The following is a 20,498-nucleotide window of genomic DNA, read 5'->3' on the forward strand; positions in this document are numbered from 1 at the left end:
TTTAATTACACAAAATAATGCAAGTAATGGCTGTTTGTCTTAACGTACTGTACCTAGACATATGTTAAGTAAAGTATTTTATCTGCTTGTGAACTCCCACAGCAATACTAGAGGCTGTGGTCCAATTGTTGTTTGTCATGTGGAGTAGTTAGTTATATCCTGATAATGAACAACATACAATATCAATGCAAGAGAATAACCAGGCTTGATTACCTTACAAAAGATTCCGTTGGGCAGGAAAGAGAAAACAGTGGAGAAAAATCTATGAATGGATCAGTGAATGAGTGAGTGTGCTGGGCTTTATGCCGCTTTTGACAGTATTCCAGACATATCACAGCGTGACAGCTTAATGACGGAGGAAAGCCAGGAGTGATGCATGTCTCAGACGTTTACCACTTCGGTGAAACCCACGAGCATGGGCATAATGCTGACAAACCTAAAAAAAATAATCGGGCCGAACCTGGATTCAAACCTGCAATCATAGGTTTCTGGTGTACCCAAGGGACACAAATTCCGCACAGCGAATCGTAGCGCCTTAGACGACTGGGCCACCGTGCCCCCCAATGGATCAGTGAAAATCAGTGATGTTCCAAAAGGGTAAGCATGTCCTGCCATACTGGTAGCACCCACCATACACTCATTACACCAGAATCCCAGCAGGACTAATCCTGCAGACACTGGTACCAGGCCAACTCCTTTACTGGTACAATAACTCATTATTTAACATATTCTGATCATCGTCACTGATTTCTTGCTTGTTATCAAAACCTGTTCCCATTCACATGTGTTTCATAAGTGTCTCTCCATACACTAAATTTGGTTGAACCATCCTGAAGCCACAACCTAATGGCAGCAGAAAGGACAATGTGCTGTGTGCTCTTCTGGTTTACATTCAGAGGCTATTTCTGTCAAATCATAGAAAAACTCATGTTGAAGTGTCACCTTTTGTGTTTGCATCTTATGCACTCTGTTCTCCCATACTCTTAGGCCCAGAAGTGGTCATATGTCATTCAACAAATGCATATTGACTCCAAGTCATGTCTGTATTTACAACTTGAGTTACTAAAACCAGATTGGGTGTAAGAAGTAATAATCCCCAAACCTAAGCCAATCAGATGTCTCCATTTGTTGGAACCACATAACGTTATTGTAGCGGACATAGTTGTCTATGTTGAATCTGCTTTTCTCATTATTATAAAATAAGACAATACTAGACATTAAGTAAAGACATTACTTATTATGGATCCCCACAATAAACAATATCGACTTTATCCTCAGTCCATACGTCAAAAAGCAATGCGGACCAAGGACGAAGCCTGAGGTCAATATTGCTTTTCACTGGTCCATTAAACAAGTATTGATAAAGTCTAAAATTATATATACCCGGTAATCTTTTTTTATATAAATGCCCACATTGACATCAATGAACTACCTGTTGCCCATTGGCGTCTTGAGTCCAGCTTGGAAGACAGGTGTGGTAAATCTGGCGACAGCTCAGCATTCCTCCACTAGAAATGGCAAAACATCCTGGACGAACACCGCTTGGGTACTTCTGAGAACACTCATTTTGTATAACCATTCCAGCTCTTTGCAGGATGGATTTGGACACCGCTCCATTGTTCAGATCTAAGCCATGTGAGGTCGAGTTGACGATAACATCCACCTGATGGAAGAAAACAGACCTTACAAATGAATACGGACTGGTCATATAAGCAATGAACAATGCACAGTTGTGCAGTATGGATCAATTCGCTTTAGGATCTATCTCAAACATTGAGTCAGTTGCTAGACTTTAAAAAATAGTTGAATTTTTTTACCACCATTCTAAGTTAGAGCCGTGAAAGAGATTGTATTTCACTGCATTCGGGGCATAATAATAATAATAATAACTTAGCATCCCCATGTTTTGGAATCTTGTCGGGCAACTAAATAACTGTGTGAAAATCATAATCATGTTATAAATAATTCAACTGGAGCTGTAACAGCTACTGAGCCAAAGTGTCATGTTCCAACCATGTAGAGAAGGCATGTGCAACATTTCAATCACAGCGAATTCACATTAGAAGAGCCAAGAAAACATAAAAAGCTGTTTTTAATTTTTTTTGAGTACCTATCGCTTCACATACAATTTTGCCGAAAATAATTAAAACAATATTAAAAAGGAATTTGAATAGAATTAATGAAATAAGTTACAAACAGAGATTTCTAAGTCCAGATATACAAAGAACACTTTTTATAGCCAGACAGTTTAATTACATGATTAATTTGCGTACTTAGTATGGATTTGTTGACATGGTATTTCCGGTGTTACGTCCTCACGGTAATGTCTTTCCATTGGGGGAAAAAAACATCAAAACTCATTATTGCGTGTATAATGTGCACCCCCTTCTACACAGCTGTGTTTTTTGGAAAAAAAAGTGCACACTATACTCAAGAAAATACGTTAACAAGACTCTCAACCACCTACCCATTCTTCTAAAGTAATTACATTCGGCAGATGTCTGTGAACCTTTATGATGATCCCTGATATAAATAGCTCTGCATCTGTAACTACTTTGGGCTTATTACACTGGAAATCTTGGATCAGAATAAATCATTTACCTGTTCTGTAGCTATTTCTCCAGAAACAATGTTTATCGGAATACTTGAGGAACTGAATGCATCCTCCCTCTCTCGACTGAATGCGTCTTCACTCTCTGGAGAAGCATACTGTTGTTTAGAATGCCCTTACAAAAAAAGTGCCTCATGTTAATAAAGATTACATATAACCAAATGAGATTGTTATATTTCTTCAATAAACAGTGCAAAGATCTGATGATAGTGATGTCACTTATGCAAAAGAGACCCTCCGAAACACAATTAAGGTCACAAAGGCATGATATTGATTAGACAATGTCACTGCCAATAAAATTATATATTCTTTGATATCCTACTCAGTTGTGATTATTTCCTTGATAAAGGTACTAGCATTTTGTACCAAAATGTCGCATTGAAAGAAAAGAATTTAAAAATCAAACGTTTACTCTGTCTTCAAGATTGAGCTCACGGTGATATTTTTTTATTAACACACAATGTATGCTTAAATGCTGGACAAAGGAGCTCTTTTGATGGCAACTTTCATTTTCTTTAGCTTCTGACTAGAATATATCCTAAAGAAAACTGTAAGTTAAGTTAGAAAACAGTCTAATAAGGTTTATAGGTAAGATTCCATGTCCATTTCATATAAATCGCACCAAGGCACTGTTCACATTGATTGCCCTGTAAGTGAGCAGTGGTTATATATACTACCAACAATAAATAAGGGAACTAGTGATCTGAATGTAGCTATTGTTGAGGTGTACATTTACAATACCGTCACGTCGCATCTGAACGCAACATCTAAATCACAATGAAATTTTAAATCATGCATGAACAGAACGTGCACACAGAAGCCAAAATGTGTGCTCCCATCGGGGAACTCACAATCACTAAAACAACTGTGTTGAGCACATGCTAAAAAATGCCTCAGAGACTGTATCTCAATGAACACACAAAATGCCAAATTTGCTGTTTTGATAGAGGGGCGAATGTAGCCTGAATGTTTGGCAAATCAAGATGTGTAATTTCCCGACTGGGGAACAAGAACCATCATTCAGGGCGGGAATGCAATGAGACCAGATTTACTGTTGTGTTTGTTTGTTGCTCAGCACTAGACTCAGCAAACGTTCCAGCCATCATTGGATCGAGAAAGGTCTACTGATTGATCGTTGATTGTTATTGATCAATGGATCATCAATAGCTCATTAAACACAATGAAAGATACATTTTACTCACTTGGTCTCCTTGATCTCTTTTGGGATCTGTGTTGTCCATCTTCTTCATCTGCAGCTACCACACCTTGGTTCACAGAAACCACTTTAGCGGCACCACAAACTTTCTTCACAGCCTGGATAAATGCTTGAACAGTGTTGACATTGTTGTCACACACGTAGACATCCATCACCTTGCTACCTGGATTGTCTGTGAAAAATATCTGTACTGCATCAATGATAGACTCAGTTGCTGCTGTCACTGGGTATCTATAGATACCAGTGCTTAGAGCTGGGATGGCAATAGAAGGAAGTTTCCAGCTATCAGCCATCTCAAGACTATTAAATATAGCTTCTTGAAGGAGTCCTTCCTCGTCATTCTTCCCACCTGACCATATAGGTCCTACAGCATGGATGACCTTCTGGCAGGGAAGATTTCCAGAACTGGTCACAGCTACTTTTCCGACATTCACATCACCATCTTTCCGTCTGATAGCATCACTTTCATCTTGAATAATTCTGCCACCTTCAAGAAGATCAACAACACACTTTTTAACATACCTATTCATATGCCCCCAAAAGGAGTTCTTGAAAACAGAATGAATGTTAAAGTGATATTTTAGAACAAACTCATATTTAGGCAAATATCCTCAAAATTCTTTGATAACTGAACTGCTGTTATAATTGTTATCAAAAATGAATTTGTCAATGATTAATTTATAAATGCTTGGTTCACAGTTAGGAAAGACTGAATTTTCCATGACTTCCTCACTCAGTCATATTTCATCTCTTGTCATGGATTAAACACCGACTGTAATCAGATAATATCTGGAGTTTGTAGGTTAGACTCTCAATGGATGTTTCGGTTAACCAAACTATACAAACCTTTATCAACAATGGCTCTGGCCAATCCACCGCCATGAGAAAGATGTTGATTTGCTGCATTAACAATAGCCCCCACCTTCATCTGTGTGATGTCACCTTGGCACATGTACAGAGTACGGCCGGACCCAAGGTCACATGTGGCTTGGGTCCGAGGCCCTCCTGTAACTGTTCTTAGACCCCTTTGCTTCCGTGTATTACCATAAACCGTCCGCTCATTTGGATCATAAGTTCGCTCTATCACACACTGTTCTGTTTGCTCAATCCTTTTGATATCAGCCTCTCCTTTGTCAGATAGGATCAGTTTAGCAATCCCTGGTTTGTTGAAAAGGTGGCTACCATATATCACATTCTGGGAAAGTCTTTCCAATTCCCCCATTACAATTCTTAATCCATCTTTGGTTCCTTTCACTGTAAAATCACCAGATGTCCTCTGGTAGATAATCTTAACAGAATATATTTTGAATTTTTCCGAAAGATCTTTGATTTCAGTATCTTTATGCATAGTCATGAACCGCTGGATTCCCCGTGGGAACTGGACAGTGTCGCTATACACTGTGTATTCTGTGATGAAGTTGTTCACCTCTTCTGCCACCCCAGCAACCAGTTCATCTATAGCAGCTATGACAATATGAGACTTATCCTCTGCTGTGATGATCTTCACAGTGTCCCCTCTGTTCTGTGTCTGGTCATCACAGATCCTCCTCCAGTCTGGAGAGGCCAAGAGTGGGACAGATTCCGGGTCCAGGTTGATGACTTGCTGGACCACACATTGTTTCAGAACTCTTACAACATCTGCAGCTTCAGTGTCTGTCCTCCCATACACATACAGTTTACCTTTGTCTGCCTCCCAGACACCAACCAGATGTTTCATCTTCAGTTTCTTCACAATGTAACCCCTGACATCTTTCTTATGAAGAAGCATCATCTGGGCATCAAGCACATTGGGCAAAGATGTCTGCTTGAAGTCATTCATTGTTTCATACATGTCAACCTTTGCAGATTTCACAAAAGAAACTAATCCTATGAAAATAATCTCTTTCTTGTTCACATTAATTTCAACCTTCAGGTGTTCATATTTCTTCATCATATCACCTGGGAACCCAAGAGCAAGCAGTAGCTGTAACTGCCATGACTTCAGACTTGACATTGTTTCCTTAATTTCCTTCTTTTTCCGCTCATGATCTCCCTCCACCGAGGCTACCACGTCCTTCACCTGTTTAGACAGTCCTTCTGCAACCATCCTGTGACCGACAACAACTATAAGTTGAGACTGATCAAAAACATAAAGTCTTGCTGCATCTGGCTTGGAAATTTTCATCTTCTCAACCTCTTTCATCACATGATTCCAAACCTCCTGAAGGACATTTACCTTCTCAGTGATCAGAAGGGAAAGAAAATGTTCAAAATCCTCAGTTGCATTTTTCTTCCAAGACTTAGCCTTGTTTCTTGCATCAGGCATATCTTTAGTAAGACAGCATTTAAGGATCACAGAATCATCTGACTCAAGCTTCAGATCAGCGCACCCATCTTTCAGCTGCTTTTGTAGATTTTTCATATTTAGATGAGAATCTCTGATGAATTGCAGTTTGTAAGAGTCAACATTCTGTAAAGTAATTGGTGGTGGCAATGTGAACCATGTGGGATTGCTGTGTCCACCCCCAGATCCCAGACATTCAGTGTACAGGGATACTGTAAGGGCCATGTCATCTAACTTGTGGGTTGTGTCCAAAATCTCAGGTATCACTGAAACACGAATGATTGCACTTAATAAAGAGTTCATCTATTCTGAAAACGACAGTGAAAAACCATACCTTTTTGCAAAAAACGGAAAATACAGTCATCAGTGACGGAAACAAATATTGATTCTGTCTCTCTCAGATGACAAGATAATAATAGTATTGGCCGAATATTTTCTCTTTTCTTAATGTGGTACAGAATTGATATAATAATTCACAGTATAATACTATTTTACTGAAAACAAACTTATTCTTATCAAATGAAAGAACAGATATATCCAACTTCTCACATTCAGTAAAAAAACATTAACATGTATATTCTTAATATGATCTATTTCATCAACATTTAATTGAATTTTATTCTACTTTATCACACTTAAGCATGTACTGTCTTTTATTACTTTGAGTTCACTGGAGAATCAACCTTCAAACTGTAGAACATTAGGCCTTTAATCTTTTTGTTTCACTATCTGGAAATCTTGTCCGGATGTCTACACAATTTCGTTCTGTACATGTGACCTGATACTTTAATAATGGCATGCATACCAGTTCTTGTCAGTTATATGAGGAAACAATAATGTCCAGAAGTTGTCTTTGTTTGATTTAATTGAAGCCATTCATTGACAGCAAAACAAATTTTCAATGAATGTTCATCTAACCGATGTTCATCTAATGTACATAACCCAAATGGCCAAAATGATCAAACACAAACACAGAGTTATCACATTTTGAATAAAATACACTACACAAAACAAGTTAATGGTCAAACATATAATCCTGCAGGATCGTGAATTTGACATTGAAAACATAGGAATTAGAAATTTCTAATCACAAATCGGTGTCCTAAAGCTTAGCATTGAGTGCAAATCATACACACTATGCAACCACAACGACTGAGAATCTTTTGACAAATCACCAATTCAAGCTGAAAAACAAGGGTTAATGAAACTGTGTGCATCGCCGGAACACAGTGTTGCCCGGTCATCATGCTTTTGTTTTGTCAATGCACCTGCAAACTGCGTCGTCTGTGAACATTTGGGGCATACAAATCGCTACCATGATCGTGTTGTACTCACTTGAAATTTCATCATGGTCAGACGTCAACTAAGCAATGCTGATAGAGGAAGAGCCATTGCGTAGCTGCAGGATGGTTATTCAGAGGAGTGTGGCCTAAAGAATTCTTCAGTTGTAGCCAAAAAGTTTGATAAACGACAACAGCAATTCCAAGCCACTAATTCCATTCAGAGAATCGTCCTCGCTCTGGTAGGCCAAAATCAACATCACAGTGCGATGACCAGTATATCCTACACATGGCACTACCTCAACGCACCGTCACAGCTAGACACCTGAGAGATCAACTGCGACATGCAACTTGTATTCAGGTATTGGACCAGACCATACAGAATTGTTTGCGAGCCAACAATATTCGATCTCGACAGCAAGCAGTTGGACAACCCCTTCTCCAACGTCATGGGTCAGCATGCAGAGTCTGGTGCACAAGTCACAGAGCCTGGGTACGTTATCACTGGGGGTGTGTACTCCCCAGACTCAATAATTTTCTCAATCCAAAAGGCATTCAACGAATGGATTGGCCTGCATACTCGCCTGATTTGGCACCGATTGAGCATGCATGGGATGAGTTGGGGAGATGAGTGACAGACAATCATAGGCAACCTGATACCCTTCCAGAATTGGCCCACTTCCTTTAGGTAGAGTGACAGGCTATTCCACAACCTTTCTTTCAACATCTGATCGACAGCATGCCTCAACGGAGCATCAACTGTTCACAAGCACGAGGTGCTGTCACCCGGTATTGACATGGTGAACGTGTGTAGCACAGTTCTGTTTGACACTAAATTGATTTGCATGTTTCTGGTACTCACAACTTACCAAACTGTACGAGGGCCATTCAATATATAACAAGCCTAACCTATTTGCTACTGCGCCGCACTTCTTCTTTTTCCACATAATCACCACTGAGGTCTATGCACTTTGTCCAGCGATGTGTGAGAGCTAAAAGCCTGTTGTGATAGAAACTATGGGGTTGTTCGTGTAACCACCCCTCCACTGCTGTCGTGAGTTCATCATCGGACCGGAAATGTCGTCCATGCAGTTCTTTCTTCAAGTTTGGGAAGAGAAAGTAGTCGCTTGGTGCCAGGTCTGGTGAGAAAGGTGGATGAGGCAATACTTTGAACCCATTCCGCTTCACTGCGGCAACCGCAAGTCGACAGGTGTGCAATCTGGCACTATCATGTTGGAGCAGCACACCTTTTGTTATCTTTTCACGATGTTTGGCAAGAATAGCAGTCCGCAAACGGTCCAGGAGATCGGAGTAGTACTCTCCACTAATAGTCTGGCCACGTGGCAAGTAGTCAATGAGCAAGACCCCTTTGTTATCCCAAAAGATGGTTGCCATGACTTTGCCAGCCGATGGTTGAGTCTTTGACTTTTTGGGACGGGGTGAAGGAAAGCCAGTCCACTGCTTACTCTGTTCTTTGGTTTCTGGGTCATAGTGGTGTACCCAGGTTTCATCACCAGTAACAATTCTCTCCATAAAGTTGTCTGCATCCCGACTGCATTGCGTCAAAAGTGCCTGACACATTGACACACGTACAGCCTTCTGATCATCACTCAGACATTTTGGGACCCATCGGGCAGACAGCTTCCTCTTACCCAGACGATCATGCAAAATGGTATGGACACTTCCCTCTGAAATCTCCAAGGCCTTGGCCATTTCTGACACCTTCATTCGCTTGTCTTTGACAACCAGTTGTCTCACAGCTTCACTGGTTTGGTCATTGGTCACCTCTACAGGCCTGCCAGGGCGTGGCTCATCTTCCCGGTTCACCCGACCCCTCTTAAATTCTTCAACCCAGAATTTGACCTTTGCATACTAAGGTGCACTGTCACCATAAACATTTGACAATTCATCATGTATCTCCTTTCCCGGTTTCCCTTTTAAGTAGAGGTACCTAATAACAGCCCTGTATTCAACCTGTGACGAAAATTTGGCAGAATCTACCCTTGCCATCTTTACAGATCACGTGTGTGACTTCAAATACAATTTCCTCATTGAAACGTTGTCTATGCACGTGACATACATTGGTGCACAGCACATGACAAGCATGCCACCGTTAAGATCTGATAAATAGCTTAGGCTGGTTATATATTGAATGAACCTCGTATTACAATGAATTTAAAATATTTGCTCTCTGTATTATAACAAAATATCATCAATAAATTTTGTAACCCTTAACATGTTTTGAGTAGTATATATCAGAAATGTCAATAATTGCTTGGTGCGTATGCATTTAATAGCAAAAACAAAGTTGCACAAAGAAATGTGAATATTTTGTGACTTACTCTCTAGAAAGTAATGTGACAGACAGAATCAGTTTCTATATCACATGACAAACTTTGTCAGAACGGGGCATAGTCATTTGGGTGAGAAATAATTCAGTCACTACATGTACCTGAATGGTCTTCAAAATGGACGATGGCATGTCTTGGATCTTCTGTGTTCACATTTATCACAGAGAGTTCTTTTGCATTGCCTGCCCTTTTACTTTCAAAGTAGTATTGTAATGTTTCTGCGGATGTGCTGGCCGTGATGCCAGTCACTTGGATACAGTTGGAGACCGGCACTGCAGACAGCTCCAGGAACGCCCCTTCCAGGGGATGCTTCCGGCACACACGCTCCATCTTCTTCAGTTCTGGTAGATGAAAGGCAGATTATATTACTTTTGTTAAGGTGAAACAATGTCTTATTTTCTGGCTTACTGATCAAGTGATCACAGCCAAAGGTGACAGAACAAACAATATTCCATCGTTACTTTAGCTTACCTACTATGTGTTTACCATACAGAAGACAACGATGCTCCACAGGTCTGGAGTCAATGTTCCAAGTACCAGTCTTGGCCAAGGCATTGTACTTAGAACCTTAGTAAATCTTAGCTATAATCAATACTTATATGCCAGGCATGAGTTTTCTGTGTGAAAAGAGAAAATCCTTTGCATAGTCAGAAAAATCATTGGCTGGAATTCAACAGTTTTTCTTTTGACAGATAAGAGCGAAGTCATCTTAGATTGCTTGTTAACATTCTGCCCATGTCTATCTCTTTCAATATTGTAAGCATTAACAAGACATAAGAAAATATGATATTGAATATTTTGATCATTGGGTTCCTTGTGACCTTGACCTTAATCAGAGGGCATCCACAATCTTATAAAAAAAAAAAGCCACAATGGAGGTCAAGAAAGGCAAAGCAGGATTACTCTTAAACATCTTATGAAAGGTTCAATACAATGGTTACTAAGGAGTCTGGACTCTGTTGAATATGTAAAAGTAGTGTCATGGAACTGTAGCTCATCTGGATATTTAGTCAAGATGCTAAATGTCAACCAAATTCATTTGGTAAAATGAAATGAAGGCGTTGGTAGTCCACAAATATTGTTAATTGTTTTTCTCAATGATTGAACGATGTATCACGACAAAATTGTCTTTGTAATCTACATACATGAAAAAGTAAAAGAAAGGCAGTTATTTCAGAAATAAATAATCCAACATTAAACAGTGTTTTCTATAAACAACACACCGTTAAAATGTTTATTTTGTTGATTGGCATTAAGGAAGTTCAAAGGCAATAAAACGATTAAACCAACACCAGTTCTCTGATTGTTATGCAGAGAAGGTATAAAAAACTTGAAGGCAGATGACAAGACAAAGGCTACAGATCTGGCGAGTGTGGTGAAGCCTATCGGTACATGTTGGGTCATGTCGGCCTTTGATGCAGTGTTGCATTGGTGGTGACTGTCTGGACTGCTGGAGTGATCAATGATACCTAGTTTGACACGAGTTGGTAGAACTTGTGACCCCAGCAGTGATAACTCACCGGATGCCTATTGTGTAATTCCTATTCTTTGAATGACAGGGTAATATATGTTTGTGTTTATATTCAAGTTGGCATTTCGGCTATCCAAAGTGTGCAGTGAGGCCATCTTATTGTTGATAGTCATTTTGGAGACAAAAATGCAAAGTTTCATAAAAGTGAACAAAGACCGCTCACATTTTTCGGATTTCATTTACGCTACCAAATTTCACTCAATTGGAACCTCTTCAACATCATTGGTGGGTACAAGTTTGTAAAATTTCAGCTTTGCTGGTCCAGGAGAAGATGTTTACAATGGACCATGGATAAACAGGCCACGACATATGCTTCCTTGACTTTCAATCAGATGAGCTGAAAGTGATACTGAACATGCTGAACCGTTCAGTGTATTAGAAGAACAGACTTATAACTGAAGTCCAAACTAATAGACGGACAGATGACAGATGAAGACCCATGATATAATTGTTAATGTCAAGGTGATAAATACATTGTAGGTACTTATGAATTGAATTCTGATCATACACAGAACATTTTGTGAATGGTCCCAAATATATATATACATATATATTTATATATAATTTACTAACTTAGTGATCCTTGTGTGACTTCTATATTAACAAGAACAGATCCAGGTTCCTCCCCGTACACAAGATCCTTGGGATGACAGGCCAGTTTATGCTTCAGGAACTTCATCAAGGTCTTTTTAGTGGTCTTCTCTCGGAGTCCGGTGATGAAGAATCTGTCATGATACTGTGGCCGAGGGGGAGGAGGGGTAGGGGGTCTGTACGGACTCACCAGCAGCTTGTGCCCATCCACAGTGTGGTGTCGCTTGGCAACAACAGCTTCTGCTTCTGTCAAACAAAACCAGGGTTGGAAAAAAGTATGTAATAATATACCAAAGCTGTACAATACACATTTGCCTGCAATAGATATATGCATGTATAATTGCTTAAACTTTTAATGCCAATCAACAGAATAAAATAAAATAGTTACTTTCTATTTGGTGCACTTTTGCTGCATCTTTGACTTAGCATCACAGGGCACCAAACAATTCAAGTCACCATTTTGGATATTGATAGTTTTCCTTGGGAATCCAACATATTTACACCCTTGGGTCCAGTCTATTGGGTATTTTTACATCAATGTTTTTCTACACCAATTCTGCTTATAATGCAGCTTCAGATGACATCTAATTGTATCTGTTCGAGCGCTGTCCAAAGTGTGTAGCAGTCACATAAACTCACAACAGAGATATACATGTCTAACTAACAAAAACAGGTACTCAATTTGAAAATGATACAATTGTGCTGAATGTTTTTATACCATTGGGTCTTTCATGTAGACAATTAAATTATTACTGACAGACAGACATTTGATGAGTGTTTTCACCGATTATTTTCAAAGACATATGCCACCAAAGGTCCTATCTGATACATTTGTCCGAGGTTGTTAAACAGTTTTAACAAATCTGAATAGATAATCCATTAGGAAACTATACCTTCTCTGGTTCCAAAAACAACATATTTTGCATGTTCTTGGTCATCCCCAATGACCTTCTTCACGTCAGACCCCCCACTCCTCTTCTTGTTCTCGAAGTACATGGTCAGTACATCATCACTTGTCTTCGATCCATATTTCTCCACTTTCACAACTGTTCCCTCTTTCTCTCCTTTCAAGACAGTATCCATGGTAACCAAACCTGGCTGTTTGGAAGGGAGATATTCAGAGACTTCAATTGTTTTCTTTTCTAGGACAAGTGGTGCCTTCTGTAGAACCCTCCTCACAACTGAAAACATAACACGCTAACACATTCACAAGTAGTACAAGTAGATTTTCACAAACAGTTTCTTTACAACCCAGTCAAGGTCTATGAATATCTGAACATGTGGTAGGTATCATATCTTCACATCCTTAATGTAGTGGACATCATATAGACACGTGTAACATAGTGGCTATTATATACACACGTGTAACATAGTGGACATCATATACACACGTGTAACATAGTGGCTATCATATACACACGTGTAACATAGTGGACATCATATACACACATGTAACATAGTGGCTATCATATACACACGTGTAACATAGTGGCTATCATATACACACCTGTAACATAGTGGGTATCATATACACACGTGTAACATAGTGGCTATCATATACACACGTGTAACATAGTGGGTATCATATACACAAGTGTAACATAGTGGGTATCATATTCACAAGTGTAACATAGTGGACATCATATACACACGTGTAACATAGTGGCTATCATATACACATGTGTAGCATAGTGGGTATCATATACACATGTTTAGCATAGTGGGTATCATATACACATGTGTAGCATAGTGGGTATCATATACACATGTGTAGCATGGTGGGTATCATATACACATGTGTAGCATAGTGGGTATCATATACACACGTGTAGCATAGTGGGTATCATATACACATGTGTAACATAGTGGGTATCATATACACACGTGTAACATAGTGGGTATCATATACACACGTGTGACAAAGTGGGCATCATACACACACGTGTAACATAGTGGTATCATATACACACGTGTAACATAGTGGGTATCATATACACACGTGTAACACAGTGGTATCATATACACACCTGTAACATAGTGGGTATCATATACACACGTGTAACATAGTGGGTATCATATACACACGTGTGACAAAGTGGGCATCGTACACACACCTGTAACATAGTGGGTATCATATACACACGTGTAACATAGTGGGTATCATATACACACGTGTAACATAGTGGGTATCATATACACACGTGTAACAAAGTGGGTATCATATACACACATGTAAGAAAGTGGGTATCATATACACACGTGTAACAAAGTGGGTATCATACACACACCTGTAACATAGTGGGTATCATATACACACGTGTAACATAGTGGGTATCATATACACACGTGTGACAAAGTGGACATCATATACACACGTGTAACATAGTGGGTATCATACACACACCTGTAACATAGTGGGTATCATATACACACGTGTAACATAGTGGGTATCATATACACATGTGTAACAAAGTGGGTATCATATACACACGTGTAACATAGTGGGTATCATATACACATGTGTAACAAAGTGGGTATCATATACACACGTGTAACATAGTGGGTATCATATACACACGTGTAACATAGTGGGTATCATATACACACGTGTGACAAAGTGGACATCATATACACACGTGTAACATAGTGGGTATCATATACACACGTGTGACAAAGTGGACATCATATACACACGTGTAACATAGTGGGTATCATATACACACCTGTAACATAGTGGGTATCATATACACACGTGTAACATAGTGGGTATCATATACACACGTGTAACATAGTGGGTATCATATACACACGTGTAACAAAGTGGGCATCATATACACACATGTAACATAGTGGGTATCATATACACACATGTATTGTAGTGGGGGTCATATACACACATCCGTAACATACTTAAGAAAAATATAGCATGTGAATCAGCTCCGAGTTACTGTTCATCAATTCTGAAAACTTTAATGTCATTTTTGATCCACAAGGCTATGTTCCATTACAATCTATGGAACATTAGCTTAACTAATGAGAAACAAATAATCTGATAACTGAAGAAAAGACAATAAAATAACATTCCTTTAACATTCCAATAAACATGATGTACATGTTATGTGTTTCATAGTAGGAATCTAGCATGTCTGTTTATCAAATGTAATTCATGTCTAGTGCATGTTACTTTCCCCCTGAATTTTACATGCCCTTTTTGAATTAAGGAATAATGACCCTGATCTGTGACCTTGCCAACATTATAAACAGGCACAGAATAAGAACACAAAAAATATTTTTGAAAAAAAAAACAATTGACTTTTACTCAGTTCAGCTGGTTCTTTTAGGTGTTTGTTGATTGTTTTATTGAACTACTTTAAGTAACTTCTTTTAGAAATGCTAGATATACATGTAATCAAACTACAACTTGTAGTCATTATACTTCATTCTAAGCTGTTTCACTTACCATCGCCTTTCACAAAGTAGACAAGAGCTGTTGCTGAGTCTCTGTCAATCTCCACGATTTCCACCTCTCCTCCTCCATTTCGACGTCGGTTTTCAAAAAAGTCTGTCAGAGTATCTTTTGTCACAGTATTTGCCAATCCTTGGACAAGGATAACAAAGACACTGTTATCATCTTCCTCTTCATCCTCATCCTCATCCTCTTCTGAAAAAAACCACAAAAACATTCAATGTTATTACAGACTGAAATCCTCATTCAAACGAGTTTCAAATACTCATTTCATCCCCTGCCAGTATGACATGTCTGGTTGTGTGCAAGGCATTAGCCCCCGTGAACTATGTTCACTGGAACTGTTTGTAAATGGCCTAAATGCAGCACTAAAAAGATAATTACTGGTGTTTCTTGCCATTTCAATAGAATATGTAACTGTATTTGTGATGAGTTGTGTTATTACTAAAACAATAATCAGAGAAGTAAGGGAGTTCTTACTTCACTTAGAGATCATTGAGACAGGGATTATCATGAGATGTACTAAGAAGTACAGCACCAATCATCTGAAGATTTGAGTGTAGACAGGAGTCTGGAATGCCACAGCACTGGCATGATCAGTAAACAACAAGTCCAGTGTAGCTCCAGTGTAGCTCCAGTGACTTGGAGAGTGAAACAAAACATGACGGATGGACGGAAGGATGGACAGCACCTATTACCATATCCCCCTTACACTTCGTGGCGGGGGTTAATAAAATAAAATCTGCTCGTATTGAAACAACAAATCAAATCCCTATGAATGGGAAAGTCATAGATCGTTTCCTGCATTTTCCTTCTGCTCCAAATATTAATTCACTCTCAAGTTTTCAGTTGCCTGTCAACATGGTCAACGAAAAAAGATATGATGCATTTTGGACACAAACTGCAGAACTCAAGAATCAATGACAGAGACTTGAAAGGTTTACAACTATACACAACTCAGGCAAAAATCCAAAATTGAAAAAAATAAAAATAGGTCATGAATATTTTAGTAGTAATGGACTGTGGATTATTAACAACATAGTTATTCCCAAATATTAACCCCGACATATGACTGTCGTAGTGCTATGATCGATAGAAAAAAATCCTCAAATAGCAAAAGGCACACCTTCAGGATCTGTTTGACATATCTGCCAACTTTTGTTAATAGACATTGAACAGTTTTGAGTTGTGCTTCAGAAACGAAATCAACCCCCTTGTGAGACTAAGTACAAATTGTTTCCATGGAAATCAAGATGAGACGATGACCCCCATCCCCTCCAATGATTATTATTTTGACATGATTGTACTTTGGAAATACTCTCTTGTTTGTAACAATGTATCATCACTACTGAATATATTGGTATCAAGATAAATGAATACTTGTAGCTATAAACTATTACATCGTATCACTTCTCCACAATGATCCCGACTTCAACATACTTCAGTGAGCATATATATAATTTTAAAAATATTGTCCAATTACAAACCTGCAGTGAGGTACAGTTCTTCAGTTGCTGCCTGTTTCCGGTGGTGAGCTGATCGCGAGGGAAGAGTGTACTGGGAAACCTGGAGAGAGACTCCTTGTATCTGGTGACTCCTCTGAAGCACAGCTTCAACATCTGAACAAAAAAACTACAACATGCACCATATGTTCTGGTCTGTGGAGTTAGTTTCTCAGGCTGTAATCACTGCGAGCATTAACTTGGTCCGGGATAAGGTTGCAGGGATAAAGGGTTCCTAAATTGTTTGCCATTTTGTAGAATAATGATAAAGACTGAATTTTGCACCTTAGTGACAATGGTTTTAGATTTGTTGCCACAACACATTTTCAAAATAAATTCCAACTTCATGACAAAGGAGGAATTTATGAACCTTCCCTAAAAATGTGAAAACAGTATGTCCAATAGTTTCTGAGGAAAAAATGAGTTGCTGTGGTGGCCATTTTTAAAGATTACAATGTTGAAACCATGGACACATGGAACAGCTTGAATGGAATTCTTTCATAGTTGGCAGAGAAATTAAAGGTAACACCTATCTTCTAAGAGTGAGTGAGGATGATTTACGCTGCTTTTAGCAATATTCCAGCCATACATGGCAGTGGACACCAGAAATGGGCTTCACACATTGTACCCATGTCGGGAATCCAACCCGGGTCTTTGGCGTGACGAACGAATGCTTTAACCACTAGGTTACCTAGTTGGTTGGTTGGTTGGTTGGTTGGTTGTTTTACACTGCACTCAGCAATATTCCAGCTATATGACAGTGGTCTGTAAATAATCGAGCCTGGACCAGACAATCCAGTGATTAATATCATGAGCATCGTTCAACGCAATTGGTTTTTTTTTTGGTTTTTTGGTTTGTTGTTTTACCCTGCACTCAGCAATATTCCAGCCATATGACGGCGGTCTGTAAATAATAGAGTCTGGACCAGACAATCCAGTGATTAATATCATGAGCATCGATCCACGCAATTGGGATCGATGACATGCATCAACCAAGTCAACGAGCCTGACCATCCGATCCTATTAGTCGCCTTTTACGACAAGCATAGTCACCTTTTACGGCAAGCATGGGTTGCTGAAGACCTATTCTACCCCGGAATCTTCATGGGTCCTAGGTTACCCGGACTCACCCTATTTTCTAAGAAACTACAGATAGTGCTGTAAATTGTCGAATGAACCACCCCTCTTGATCAGAGCTGTATATCTTAACAGATGATTTTGCGTTCCATATGTATGACCAGACCAAGAGCTCATGAAGGTGAACTAACACCCATAATACAAATTCATGTTTACCATGTCAAGTTGAGCTAAAATAGATCTATCATTAATACCAACCTTCAGGGTCCTCAAATGTAACAAGGACCACATCCTCATCTATTCTCTCCGTGGATTTCACATCTCCTCCTCCACTCTTCTTCTTGCTCTCAAAGTACATCTCCAGGACATCAAGAATGATGTCTTTGCATCCTGTCACTACTATTGTGTCTGGTGAGACAATAGGTGGTGGTGTTGGTGGCCTGGGTTTGTACCGGGAGACGTCAACATCCTTTCTTTGTATTTTGTGAGAACCCTTCTCTAACACTCTCTTGACGTCTTCAAACAAAGCAGACACACACATCTTCACAATGAATAAGTACCCAAGTGCTTCTTTACATAGTTTTTGGATCTATTGCTGCATCATCATGTCAACAGATGTCACAAAGATGCATTGAATGTTAACAGGAATTACTATCTGAATAATGGCGCTAAACAAAATGCCTATAAATTGTACCTGTGTTGAATTTTTACTCAAGGCTCAATGGTCTACACTTATGGACAGACACAAAGAGCGTTCATTACATCATGTACATGAGATGCAATTGATCATCTTTACATTGACAAATACACTTTAAACAACAGTGCCGCTCAAACTGGAATGACCTCAAGGTTAACACAGATGCTTGGGCCATGGGTTTGAGTGGAAAGTGAAAAAGTATCACAAAAAAGTTTGCGCGAACTAATTGTTATACCGCATATTACCGTATATCGCTGTATACAAGGGTGTGATTATCATGGAGCTCAAGAAATTGTTTGTGCTCTAAAATAGATGGAGGACTTGTGCTGGAGGAGATGGTGACAGTACTTTCATTCGTTGGATACGTTTTGAAACATTTATGCTTATCCTGACTCATACTAATTGCTTATCTCTTCTCATTCCAAAACACATCTTGTCCAAACGCTGTGCAGCCACACCAGAAGCATGTGACCAAGCTGGTACACTCATCACTCTCTCATTTCGCGGGGATGGCTGCATGTGATCTATAGCGAATGAGTCAGTAATAGCGAAGTATAAATGATATTTTCACCCTATAAAATACATATTTGACCTTATCCTGACTGATACTAATGGCTTGAATCTCATGGTTGGTGGTAGGTAATAAAAAGTAGCCTTAACTTTTGACCTAAGAAATTTGTCCTTCATCAATGAATACGTAAGGCTCTGACCGGTCATGTTGATAAATCTTCCATATCTTTGGAGCCAAGTATAAATGATAAAAGTGAAATGTGAAACTGTCCATCTGGCTGACCCGGCATTTGATTCTTGGCAATAAAATCACATTGGAGAGAGGATTTCTTGTCCTTATAGCCTTCTGTATTCCGGAGAAAAAACGCTTGAAATTGGTCTCTTGAAAAAACTGTTTAAACATAGAGTTCAAAGTCTGGACAGATTTAATTATCATCTGGCCCTTGGAATCATTGTTGACTTCTCAGATCTGACCAATGAAGATAGTAGGGCAATCCCAAGTTTGGCATCAGAGTGGCTTTGTGTAGAAGACTGACCAGTTAGAGTTGGAGACCAACCCTTGACTTTGTGACAGTGTAAGTCCGGTAGAAGCAGAACTTATTTGTTCGAGACATGGTCAATCCCAGATTTGCTTGTCTAACAGTGGTCAAATTGTGTGAGCTTCTTGTCCTTATCTTGTCATTGACTTAATTTTTTTCTTATTAGGTGTGATAATGGTAGCCGCTTCTACTGAGGAGGATGACCGAGAAGAATCACATCTTTTATGGTCCGGTTTCTCCCTCTGTACTACATACAAGTACGCTGCAAAGTCTTCTTCACCCAGGGAGAAGCAGAAACGGGTCTCAGTAGTACATGGTTAAGGGATGCATGTGGAACTGATGGGGTATTGATTACAAATTGAAACACGCGAGCACCAGATATCCCAAACCCCAACATACAAATAAGGCAAACTTTTAACCCAAAACATAGAAAAGTTTAGGCCAAAATAGCAAAATAAAGTTCTAGTATGATGAAGAAAGGTTTGAAGAATGTAATCCAAGCAAAAGAATTTAAAAAACCTAATAATTTTTATAGGATGGCTTGGATTAAGAGAGCACAGAAGTTTAGCCCAAACCACCCAGTTGGCACGAAATTGAGAGAGTGACGAGAGGAATGGCTTGGTCAAGTGCTTCCGGCTGTGGGGTGTGTTCGGACAAGATGTTTTTCTGCTCTTGGGGAACACAGCACAGGAGTTTCCACTACGTTTTTCAAAATGAAATGAGAAAGGCAATTAGTATGGATATTGGTCAGGTAAAGGCAAGGTAAAATAATGGTATCTAAAGGGGACTCATTTTGTAATCAAT

At 39.2% G+C, this 20,498-nt stretch overlaps 1 protein-coding gene across 4 annotated transcripts in view; it reads right to left on the reverse strand.

Moving 5' to 3' along the window:
* Positions 1–20,498, reverse strand: part of LOC139452994 (protein mono-ADP-ribosyltransferase PARP14-like) — a 75,928-nt gene that overhangs the window by 40,307 nt on the left and 15,123 nt on the right. For all 4 annotated transcript variants that reach the window (XM_071234622.1, XM_071234621.1, XM_071234620.1 and 1 more), the window contains 10 exons: positions 18,207–18,464; positions 16,857–16,988; positions 15,364–15,564; positions 12,797–13,084; positions 11,886–12,149; positions 9,883–10,122; positions 4,674–6,416; positions 3,814–4,314; positions 2,602–2,726; positions 1,433–1,663 (listed from right to left, as the gene is read on the reverse strand). In XM_071234622.1, coding sequence (XP_071090723.1) covers positions 1,433–1,663; positions 2,602–2,726; positions 3,814–4,314; positions 4,674–6,416; positions 9,883–10,122; positions 11,886–12,149; positions 12,797–13,084; positions 15,364–15,564; positions 16,857–16,988; positions 18,207–18,464 — 3,983 coding nt within the window. The remainder of the gene's footprint in view (positions 1–1,432; positions 1,664–2,601; positions 2,727–3,813; positions 4,315–4,673; positions 6,417–9,882; positions 10,123–11,885; positions 12,150–12,796; positions 13,085–15,363; positions 15,565–16,856; positions 16,989–18,206; positions 18,465–20,498) is intronic.

The sequence above is a fragment of the Haliotis cracherodii genome, unplaced genomic scaffold (assembly GCF_022045235.1).
Source record: "Haliotis cracherodii isolate W230 unplaced genomic scaffold, xgHalCrac1.p SCAF_9, whole genome shotgun sequence".
In the NCBI taxonomy this organism is placed as follows: Eukaryota; Metazoa; Mollusca; class Gastropoda; order Lepetellida; family Haliotidae; genus Haliotis; species Haliotis cracherodii.